Here is an 11,998-nt window from a genome sequence, read left to right as displayed (position 1 = left end):
AAGTCACAGCAAAGAGAAGAACTGTTAGCACAGCTCCTACGCAAGTTTTTTTTTTCAACCCAGATAATGGTGAGGAGGAAGAGGGGCTTCAAGAAAACTCCCTGTTCCAGAGAATTAGTGAAATTTGCTTCAGTGTTCACATCAACCTGTCAAAGCAGTTATGAAAATCAAGTAGGAAAAAAATCCATCTAGGACTTCTCAGGCCTTAGCCCGGCGTAGATGGGGGTAGCTCTGCAGAGTCCTGTTGATGGCTTCATCCAAGCTCACCACTGGTTTGTAGCCCATGTCTCTTTTGGCCCGTTCACAGCTATAGTAGTGAAACGTTCCAGCTAGGGCTACCCGCATAGGGGTAAAAGTGGGCTTGATGGTGACCAGTGGACTCAGCAGCCACAGCACTAGAGACAGGAACAGGGCCAGGTAATACGCCAGCCAATAGGGAATTCGGTACTTGGGTGGATCGTAGTTCAAGCCAGTCAAGATACGGGACATGAAAGCCCAGAAAGGAACTGGTTCATCATTTGTGATATGAAATGCCTGAAAGAGAGGAAGACAAAAAGCCAGATGATAAAGTCATTACGGTTTTCATAAATTTGTCTCTGTGATGGCCCATCACATGTTCGTGCTGAGGAGACTGAGAACATGTTTTTTGAGAAACTGCTTTGCACTAACCACCTCTGTCTGAAAAGTGACGAACCCCTTCTTTGCTAAGAAAGCCAACTACTTCTGACCCTCCAGAGGTTAAGATCACTCATAAATGGTCAAACAAACTGAAAGACACAACACAACGGAAACACATTACAGCATCCTAGCTGTACGTACAGTGCATGCCCAGAGCACAGTGGTGCCACGAAAGTATAGATGAGCTTCTCCTGTCCTGAACCCTATCATAAAAGCTAAATAACTATGTTTCTTACGTACGCATCTTGGCTGCCCACAATTCTGCCTGGATTTCCTTCACAAGGAGTTTTATAGCATGGTTGAAGTACGTTCATACATCCTAGCCCATGTGGTTGCACGCAACGGTCACCAGATGGGCAACCATTCATCATACCCACAGACAGAAAAAAAAATTGAGCCATCTGTGTGTGCAAGTTCCAGTCATCTCCAAGAGAGACGTTCAGTACAGACAAAAATCAGCACAAACTACAGAGCAGACACAGGAAGCCAAGCGAGGTTTGCAGATGAAGTTTGGCTAGGGGACACCCACTCCCCTCCCCTTGGTAGGTCCTTCCTTACCTTCCCACACAGGGGAGAGTCTTTCTGAAGATTCTCTGCAGCTAGGATGTGTCCATGGACCACGTTTTCCACATAGGTGAAATCTACCAAATTCTTTCCATCCCTGCACAAACAAAAGGAAGAAGTTTAGCCCTAAGTCAAGTTAGGCTGAAAATCTGCTTGCAGCAAAAGGAAGGACTTTCACACAGGGTATATTTATTCCAAGTTCCCTCTTCTCCCACACTCTCATGCTGCAACTTCAGGCTATACCCTCCCACAAAGATGAAATCACTACAGACTATTTTGGAGACAGAGGAAAGGCTGTTAATTGCCCCAGCTCTTGTCAAGGCCCTCGAAGTTCACGTTCCTGTAACAGTACCATTTTTAAACCTCACCAGTTCCCAAGTTTCTAGGTGTTACAGACCCTGCAAGTCTTGGAATCGGCAGACTGATCCACAGAAGCAGAACAAACAGAAACGGAGTGGTAACCAGCACAAAGAAAGTCACTTAAGGACAAGCTTTAAGTTATGAATTTCTTGGCTCATGAAATTCTGACTTACTCCCTCAACTTCAGCCCTAGCTGGAACAGATTTAACCCACTGTGGTAAACCCGTTGCTACACAGGTACAGAAAATTAAAATGAATCCGCGTATCATTTTCAAGAGTCCAGCTAAATCAAACAAGCAGTTTTTTACAAAACCATCCCCACGCTCATTTGGCCATAAAAGCAGTATTGCTGCAATCCAACCTTCTGAGAAAGAATCAGTTCCATTTCCTACGTTCCTGCATGAATGGCTATTTTATTTGCTTTCCTGGAAGGGATATACAGGTCCTTATAGCAGTAGGAAAACTCAAATGAGGAATGCGTGTTTGAGCTGAAAGAGAATGCAGACTTGCACAAAGTGGAAACCTTAGCTTTGTGGGGGTTTGCTGCTCACAGATCAGCTTGATCTTGGTCTTCCTTTTGTAAGGAAGAAAAAGAACAAAAAAAAAAGCGAACCCCAAACCCCACAATCCTATTCCTTTTCTTCCTTCTACCCCAATCACAAATTCACGTGTGCACATATACATACAAACCAGCTCCTTGCAAGTAATAAAAAAAATCTATTATACATTAAAGAATGCATTTCTTTTCAAGAGCATAACACAACCAATAAAAACATCCTTAGTAGTAGCTTGAACCATTTCTTGCTCTAAAATTTTGCTGGTCCACTGGAAGCTCCCACAAGGCTCAATAACAAGGCAAATATCTTTGATCTTATAATCAGAAATATTAAAACACTGCCACATAGGCTTTTTAATTGCAAGAACCTCAAATACCAGAAGTGTGTATTAATTAAATTAACAGCAAGTAATCTGAGCGCTCTCATATTTAAAAGGACAGGTCCTTAGACAATGCAAAGGAAGCTCAAGCTATGTCAGCTTTCCCCACTGATATTTTTTTTGCATTATGAACGCTACCCACCTGAGCGCACAAGTCCCTACCACAGAAGGATTTTTGAAAAAAGAATCCTGGATCACAAGTGAAAAATTAAAGAAACATGCTTTTTTTCCGTGCCACGCCACCACTACCGATTTAACATTATTCCTTTCCAAAAGGGCTTTGCATCCTTTTTAGCAAAAGCTATAAAATGACTGAGCCTTGCTCACCCAATGATGAATTTCATTTTGCCACTCTTAGCTGCTTGGATGAGGATGGGAACCAGCTGCGGATCTCTAGGACCAAATATTCCATGGGGACGAATAGCAGTAGTGAAGAAATTGTTGCCTGGGTCATTCGCACTGAGCACTTCCTGTAAGGGAAAAAAGAAAACAAAATCAGAAAAGGCTGGGAAGAAAAATATGGCTTAGTAATATATTCCAAGATCATCACTAAAGGGGGTGGGCGTTCCCCCATCTCCTCGGGAAGATGTCAGTGGAAGAATTACTGTCCACCCATATCTTTAGAAATGATCCTTCCTTTGATCCCGCCTCTTCTTTTTAATGAGAAAAACAGACAAAAATCTGGTTTCATCACTGAACACTTAATAAATTGACAGGCAAAGGAAAGGAACTCCGCCTCTCTCATTTAACACCGCAGAAACCAGAGGAGCTTTGAAAGCTCCTTCACTGCACGAATCCTTTATGGACACGTTGGAGAAAAGAAGGGCGCGAAGCAATTCAATCTCTGTCTCTCTCATCAGTCAGTGGAAGACTTCCATCACGGGCCCTCTCAATCGCATTCGGAAGGGGTGCAATCCCATTTTCCCGGCAGCACCAAGTACTAGGCAGATGCAGCAACGCATCTTTAAAGAAGATTTAATTCTATTGGGAGTTTCCAAACGCCGTGTTCTGCTAATTTGTAACAACTGCTGGATTTTCTACTAAAAATCCAAGAACAACACACACAAATAAACACCGAATATTTTCACTGCTTCACCCAAAACAGAGCCATCGTTACAAGCATACTGGGCTAGACTTGATCGCTGCTCATAAGCTTCCACTTTATTCATCCACTTACTGCAAAGTGGTTATGCTTGCGAAGGAACAGATGTTTTTATGCTGCGTTGTCAATTAAGCTCTTTTCAAGGAACATAAGAGCAATTCTTAAAGGCTAATACTCGGCTTTAGAGGACGCGCTGTCAGCTTCAGCATGGAAGCGAGTATAAATTCTTCTTGCACAAAAAGCGTAGATGCTTTCCATGACTGAAATGCAAGACACTGAAGAGAGCCTGAAAAAAACATTTGTTCGCTTTGATTTAAAATGTTGTCAAGTACTGCAGCATTAAGAACCTGAAATAGAACAGGTACTGGTGATCTGCAAAATCTCCAAAGCAGTGGACATTCAGATGTCGGGGGAATTTTCAGACCTTTTTTAACAGGAATATTTTCAGCACGTGGCCAATAGCAGTAGCTTACAACACCGCTATTAGGCTGGCATGCTCCTTAACTCAGTCCACATCTCCATCGCATCTTCTCCTTCCCCAGTGACTTGTTCACAACCCCAACTCTACCTTCAGGCTGCAAATCAGGTAAATGTGGTTCTGAAACAGCCTTCGGGTAGGAGCAGAGAAGGCAAAAAACTCCCCTCAGCTGCTCTTAAAACAAAGCTGGACCAGTAAAGAAATGAGATCACATGGCTCTTGCAACGAAAGCAACATCTCTGCCAGTTCTTTTATTCTTTCTCTAGAAACAACCTCCGTAGTGTAACACACTATTTAATTCAACTTCCCTGGTAATTTAAGTCACAGCTTTATTTTGTTCTCTTTTTACTGAATGAATACACTACATAGGAGTTCCACCAGCCAAGGAAGACATAACTGAGTACTTATGTGTTTGGACTCCTTGAGAGCTGCTGGGAAAGCATCCCCTGGAGCAACCCATCAGCACGCCCAGGGAAAAGGACATGGGGCACTCGTGAAAGACGCAAGCGGCAGCCACCTGCCATACCTCTCTGTAACAGAACAGATGAATCCACAGCTCCCTAGTCTCCGTGCCGAGAATAAGAGGGCCAAAATCTGACAGATTTGTCTAAAAGAAGGGAATTTTCTATTCCAGTTACACTCTGAAAACTCCATCAGGCATTGCTCCGTGTGCATGATTCTGCGCAGATTTTCTTTGCAATGTAAGAGCGAGATACTTCTTTTCAATGAAAGAGAGATTCCGGAGAACAAGAGAGGTCTGTTCAGCCTTGAAGAGTCTGTTGTGTCCCCCAGGGCATGCCCTACTTTCAGAAGGGCAGTTTTAAGCATCGAAAATAACGTTAACCTTATGATGACAAATACCTTCTCCTGCAAAATCTTCGTCTCTGTGTAATAGTCGATAGGGTTTTTTGCATAAGGGAGGTCTTCTGATCCATTTTTTATGTCTGTGCCCTCAAAAACTACACTGGCACTGCTAGTTAACACCAGTTTCTGCAACAGATGTGAAAGAAAACAGTTGTTTAAAGCCAAAGACAAAAGGGTCATTCATTACAAAGGCTGAGTAAAGACAATTACAATGTTTAATCAATTGATTCTACAGATTATAAACTCAGTCTTGAAGAACATGGGCTAACAGAAGATGATCTGCACCTGCAGGTAAGAAAACTCGCACTCTGTCACATCATTTAGTGCTACCTTTAGGAGATTAAAACATTTCAACAAACATCCAAGGCAGACAGTCAAGGGGAAAACACCTCTAAGAAAATCAGAGCGCTCACTTGACTTGGCACATTTTAGCACTTAACACCCAGTGAGTGTTTTTAAGATACATTGGCTCATCTTGATGATAACAATACCACGGTAGATTAAACCAAAAAAGAATTCTTATCTTGGATGTTTCTGTTGGATAAAAATGTACCCTAGTGGATTCCAAACAGGAAGTCAGTGATGTATTTGAGTAATCAGAAACATGTGGTTTTAAACAGGATCTACCTTGTAATAGAAAGATGGCTAGATCCAGCAAGTTCCAACAAGACGTAACTCCTTGCTCTGACAGAATCCAGGCGAAGCCTGAAGGGAAACACCGCGTGGCCCATTTCCTACAACAGCTTATTACACGAGGGGGGGAGAAAAAAAAAACCCCAACAAAAAACGAACTGTGGGGCTGGGAGTCCTATGTGATAGACATAATTTAATTCTAAACATTATCACTTCCATATTTGTATGCAGACACTGGGCAAAATGCATGCTTTGGAGGCAACACCTCTGCCCAAAATAAGTAAGGGATCTTCACATGCATTGCACTTGAAAATTTGCTAAGAATTTAAATGCAAACTCATGTGATATCAAAATAACATTAGGGGAAAACAAAAACAAAACCAAAAAACTTGCCTGAAGAGCAGCCTGGTTTCCTCTGGCTCTTTCTTTTGAGGGAAAAATGACCTTCTAAACCAAATTATACTGAGATTACAGCACAAGTGCGTTCCTTCTTATTATATGACAAAGAATTCACATAGGTAATAGACACCATGAATACTCCCACTGCTGGAAAAGCTCTCTTTAGAGCTGTCCCCTTATTAAAGCATGAAGGAATCCACTTGTTGGTTAGGGTTCTCCTGTGGGTGATTCCCAGATGTCTAGTAGGACAAATTTTAATGGATGCTTTTCCTGCAGTCAGGAAGATTGCAACGTGTAGGTTTTCTGTGGCAAACATGGACTGAGCTTATACCAGAGACCAAGCGGGAGACCAGCAGAGTCTCTCTCTGCTACTAATTTTCACAGAACAAGTAGGAATTCGGTATCTCAGAGACCTTTGCCCCTCTATCAAACTAGGTGGAAACTGGTCCATGCTGCAATTGTTATAAAGTCTCATCAGTGTCTTATAGTCTCCATGTGCTTTTCTGCCCCTACCTGCACTCCAGCTTCTTTGCAGGCTTCAATGACTGCTTTGGTTCCCATAAAATTCACCTTATAAAACAGCTCCCTGTTGTCACTTGAAGGTGCTGGTGATGCACAATGAAACGCCACGGACACGCCTTGTAAAGCTGGGAGCAAGGCCTAGAAGATACATCGCATGAGACAGGAATGAAGCAACAGTAGTGTCTACTAAGGAAAAAAAAAAAAAAAGGAAATAAAACACAGTTCTTTTTCTCATGGAAACAAAACTGCTAAAATTCAAGTCACATTCCTTCCATAAAGGTGAGCAGCTGGAATAAGATCAGCATCCAGGATCTTCATAGTGTCCTCTCCTTCTTGCTAGCCAAAAGAGCACTACATCATCTTTTCTTTCTGGAGAAGAACCTGGGAACTTTCTGAGACCTGGAGGCTATCCAGACTTAACTACTTGCAACAGTCTCATGAGCAGGCATGAGACTCAAAATTACCTGAGATAGGAGTTAGAAAACTCAGCAAGCAGCAGGTTTAACAGCCAGCAGTACCCCATGGCACTGTCTGTGTTTGAGATGACTGCCATAAAGCTCCCAGACATGACACTTTACACTGGTCGGGGGAGGTCTCTTCACACTGCATACAAATGTTTTTGCCAAGGCTCACACACATGACTGAGTTAAGGCAAGAGCTCCTAGCGTGCCTTCACTGTTAGGAATTCTGCCGTTCTCCTGCAGCTGAGGTTAGCAGGGAGAGCACCCACATGCAATTACCAACAGTGACTGTGATTAGACTGTATATCTAAGCCAACAGTAATGCAAATCATTATACGGAAACAAGTTCTGTTCCTTTCAGCTTCAAGCAGACATCAAGTACATTTCTTTAAATGTTCTAGGTGAGGGTTCCACAGAAAACTCCTTAGGCTGCTGACTTTTAGGCTGCTGACAGGGAAAGGTTGGGGGGCACATCTACTTACCCTTTTATAACCCGTACAACACCTCCAGGCGTCTCAGCACTTCAGGTGAGGCTCAGTAAGCTGACTGAATGAACATTTATTTAAACAGACATCCTTTCTATCTACCCATGCCATGTACTGTTGTTAGTCTGTACCTCTTTGTCGCAGAGGTCTCCCAGGAAGAACTGCACTCTGTCATTGTCAAATCTCTTCTGAATATCAAAGACGTTGACTGCGTAACCCTTCTCCAGGAGCTGCTCCACCATGTGCTGGCCTAAGAATCCTGACCCGCCGATCACCGTACATTTCTTCCCAGCCTGCCGAGATGGAGAGAAAAGCACTTTAGCAAGCAGACATACACCAGCAAACTGCACAAGTAAACTGCTCTGAACTTCCTGAGGGCTTAATGTGCTAGAATTTTGCACAGCTAGTCAGCAGCTGGTTTAATTGGAGGAGTCTAAATTCAGATACCCAAAGACTCTCCAATATGTCCGTGCTATCACAGCAACTTATAAGTCCAGACATGCTGATGGTCTGCACGGCTCACACGCTGGTTTGCATTTGGCAGGACTCTGCCTCATAACCAAGTGGCTCACATAGTATGGAAGAAAAAGAGGACTGACTCCAAAAGCTCTGCCCTGATGGTAAAGCAAACAGAATCTGCTCCAGCCACATGGCACAGATAATTCAGAACACTAAAACTGTCACCATTAGCAAGGACAGAACCATTTTCAGAGCATGTGAAACAGGCTTCTCCAAGCCAAGAAAGAAATCAGGTAAAGGCAAGGCCTTTTTAGTTAGTCATTAGTTCTTCCTTTCTTTTTTTTTTTAAGCTTTTAAAATCAATGGCCAGATCACTAATTAACAGATTCCGGTCTGGTCACTCATCTAACTGGACTGAGACTGAAGACCTTACCACCAACACAGACTGTACAAGCAATGGGCCTGAGGAAGCTTTTGTACAAAGAATGCTCCGTCCTGGTTGGAAATAGATTTGCTCCTTATTGTTGCTACACAAACCCCACCTCTGCAGTAACACTAGCAAGCCGACCGGCATTTTAACCCAGTGAAACCACACAAAGACAGCAATTGTTCAGAAGTTTCTAAGTGCTACATGCTTAAATAAAGGTTCCACTGCAAAGTGACAATTATCTGCAATAGACAGAAGAGTTCACTGCAGTTGCTCAGGTATATCCACTGCAAAGTGACAATTATCTGCAATAGACATTAGAAGAGTTCACTGCAGTTGCTCAGGTATGTTAAAGCATAACCAATTATTTAGAACAGTGCATGCAAAGTACGGTCGAATTAAAATAATTTAAAAAACGTTCTAATGGGTTGGCCCAGTGGTCTGTTTGGTTTTCAGTTGCAAGAGAACAGACGATACAGAAAGAATGCGTGAGCCTAAGGACTCTCTGCAGTTCAGTCTCCTCGTACTCCCCCACTTCAATAGCTTTGCATTTGCTTTACCCATCAGCTTCCTGATGCTCTAAACTCAATCACACCCCTCCCCTCTGTGGTGCCCTCTCCCTGCTGAGGGGGTCTAGCCTTTTCAGCTCCTCCTCAAAAGGCCGTCACTCCGCTCCATTGATATTTTTACTTGTCTTCTCCCCTGTACCCTTTCTCATTGCAGCATGTTCTTCATAAAATGCGATCACCCAAACTGCACGCTGCGCTTAGATGTGCTGAAGCAAAGCTCTACAGTGGCAGACTGACGCCCTCTGTCTGGCTCTAAGTATCAGAATCATTTTCTACCAGCACAGATAAGAGAGTCCAGGTTTTTCTGTATGATAGTTTTCCACTTGCCCAAGCAAAGGACGGTATTCTAACTGGTGATGAGAAGCAGACTATTTAAGTAATCTTTAGTGCACATTCATAATATGCAATGCAATCTAAGACGCACACATCTTGGGAAAGTACTACATGGACCAACTCAATGAGCTGCTGTTACACCGATTCTGGTAACTGCTGCACCTGGATTAATTAGCAGTTTAAAAAAACACAGGTAGAAAGCCAGGCTACGCATGATTGTACTGATTTCAGGCTGTGAATTACTCCCTATCTAGTGTTGCACTGCGAAAATACAACAGCTTGTTCATGATGCTGCGCTGGTTTTGTTTGGCTGGTGGTTGGTTTGTGGTTTTGTTTTTGGTTTTTTTTTTTGCTTTCTTTGTTTCCTAAATCTCTGAGACTCACTGGTCTTCCATAAGCTTCGTATGAATTAACGAGAAAATAGTTCAGAAGGTTGAAATTTCTCTATAAACAAGAACCGCAGGGAATGCAACAGAAAGCTTCATACATTGCACTCCTAACAGTAATGTCCAAACAGCTCTCTGAGCTTCTGAGCTAAGCAAAACATTACTCTTTCCATATTCTAACCTCCTGTATTTAATGCAGTAATCATAGAAAGAGGCCACAGGGTCTAATAGATCTCAGGGGCCTCAACCCGGCCTTTATCTGCCCTAAAACATGGAATAATGTTATAAGGCGTGTAGAAATGATCCTGGAGTAACTACATCTCCAGAGCAATCAATCTGGCAGCATTGACAATGCCGCTGGTATTCCTGGCAGGGGTGGAACATTCCTGGATCTCTTTGGAACCAGCGACAGCAAACGATTCCTTGGAAAATCACGTTTCCCCCAGCAATGTCTCTAGAGTTGGCATCAATGGAGGAACAGTCTCATGTCTTCCCTGGTAATCTTCAGAAGAAATATCTATGAAAATATGTTTCTGCAAGACAAATCTTCATAAAGCATCATTTGAGTCCTCAACTTACCGATCTGAGGCGTGTGGCCATTTCTCAGATGCTTCGCTATCAACCTGATTCCTTGAAAAAAGGAGACCATTATTTTATTCACAGTACAATACTTTTACTTAAGCATGCCATTAACACAAACCAAACTTTATTTTAAACACATTTCTAGTTATAGAAATCAAGGTTTGAAGCCTTTATGCTAAAGCAGGAGCATGGCAAGAGCAAGCTCTTTCTCTCTGCTTTAACAAAACAAGCAGCACAAGAGTAACAGTGACATCCAATAGCTTCCTCAAAGGCATAATTTTAATACAATAAAATACCCTTGATAACAAAGGCACCATCTTATTTTAGCCAGTATTCATGCACTTTCTTTACGTCTGAATGTTCATAACCCAAACAACATGAACACAACTGCAGGCTCTGGCAATGTCCTCTTGAAAAATACAGTTGCTCAAGGGTGTTAGGAACAAAATAAAACTGAAGTTTGAGCAGTTCCACAGCAGCAGACAGAGCACGGAAGAAACACCAGCCCCCACTGCTGCCCTCAGTGAAGAGAGAGGAGCCAGTGGTGAGATCTTCCAAGTTTTCCATCACAGGCTGTTGAGGCCACCAGTCTCATTAAAATACGCTCTTCATCCCAGCAATAGCAAACAAAATTCCCAACTGTGCTGGGTTTGCGTGGCAAGGCTTTGGTACCTGGTGGGGGACTACAGGGGTGGCTTCTGTGAGAAGCTTCTAGAAACTTTCCCTGTGCCTGATAGAGCCAATACCAGTTGCTCCAAGCCAACCAGCGACGGTGGTAGCGCCTCTGCGATAACATATTTAAGAAGGGGAAAAAAAAACCCCAAACCCTGCTGGGGGGGTCTCCCTGACCTTATCTCGACTGAGGAGCCTCTCGATATATTTTTCTCTCCCGTGTCCAGCTGAGGAGGGGCGTTGGTGGGCACCTGGTGCCCAGCTAGAGTCAACCCACCACACCAACCCAGCTGGGACCCCACTGTGTGAGGTATAATCGAAGGGCAGAAAAAGACAACGTGCCTATTTAAACCTGTCTCCAACATAAGAACAAGCTGCACGCAAAGGCTTTTGACGGCCTTACGGTCACTTTAAACCATCACTGCAAATAAAAACGGCTGCTTTAGGGGCTGATTTGATTCTCCTTATTCCTAAACAGTGCTTCCCCACCACCTCCTACCACCCCGGGCGCTGAGATGGAGCAAGGCTGGGACTAAGTGAAAATTAACCATTTTCTGCCTGGGTTGGTTTTCAGCCAGCGCAGCTCCGACCCACCTCCCTTCACAAACACCAGCGCCAACACAACTGGAGCTGATCCAGGAACAGCTACCCCAGTGTTGCTATAAAATTATCACAGTACCATGCCTCACGCAAGCAAATACATCTGTCGGACTGGCTCGCTCTAAAAGCCACACCATTCATCACTCTTTGGTTTTTATTTTTCTGAAATCCCTTTGAAATGGCAAGGAAAACGCCAAAAAAAAAAGGCAGGATTGGTGCCTGTCCAGTCAGGAACACCGAGCTGGTTTGAAAGTATGGGCACAGCGTGATCCACCCTCCAGCTGCCCCCTCTTCTACCCCCACATCTCCCTTAAACGGCATTTTGGACAGGGGCAAGGCCTGCGTTATGAATTGAATTTGTCTGAATTTATGGTCCATCTCCAGTTTCCCTCCGGCTTTTTCAGCCCCCCCAGCCCAGAGCCCCCCCCAACCTCTTCAGCTGCCCTCCGCACGCCCCCAGCTTCTCCCACCCCCGCCCTTCCTCACAC

General features: G+C 43.6%; 1 protein-coding gene across 1 annotated transcript; it reads right to left on the bottom strand.

Annotated features, from left to right (window-relative positions):
- Nucleotides 1–198: 198 nt before the first annotated feature.
- NSDHL (NAD(P) dependent steroid dehydrogenase-like) lies at nt 199–10,256 on the bottom strand. The gene is made up of 7 exons (XM_009640688.2): nt 10,236–10,256; nt 7,614–7,775; nt 6,528–6,674; nt 4,980–5,108; nt 2,866–3,008; nt 1,237–1,339; nt 199–534 (listed from the first exon to the last, which is right to left on the bottom strand). The coding sequence occupies exons 1-7, from the start codon at nt 10,254–10,256 to the stop codon at nt 199–201; spliced, it is 1,041 nt and encodes a 346-aa protein (XP_009638983.1).
- Between the last annotated feature and the right edge of the window lie 1,742 nt (nt 10,257–11,998).

The sequence above is a fragment of the Egretta garzetta genome, unplaced genomic scaffold, assembly GCF_000687185.1.
Source record: "Egretta garzetta isolate BGI_Z169 unplaced genomic scaffold, ASM68718v1 scaffold226, whole genome shotgun sequence".
NCBI lineage: Eukaryota > Metazoa > Chordata > Aves > Pelecaniformes > Ardeidae > Egretta > Egretta garzetta.
The sequence above is the reverse complement of the archived record's forward strand: the minus strand, read 5'-3'. Positions and strand labels throughout refer to the sequence as shown.

What these genes read in the sequence shown, in the direction of transcription:
- NSDHL (XM_009640688.2), bottom strand. Translation starts at nt 10,256, where the DNA reads ATGGCCACACGCCTCAGATCG. An exon ending in AAAATGAAATTCATCATTGG is followed by an intron (nt 1,340 to 2,865) that starts GTGAGCAAGGCT and finishes TTGTTTGTGCAG; the next exon opens with GGATGGAAAGAATTTGGTAG. An exon ending in ACTCTCCCCTGTGTGGGAAG is followed by an intron (nt 535 to 1,236) that starts GTAAGGAAGGAC and finishes CCTCTCTTTCAG; the next exon opens with GCATTTCATATCACAAATGA.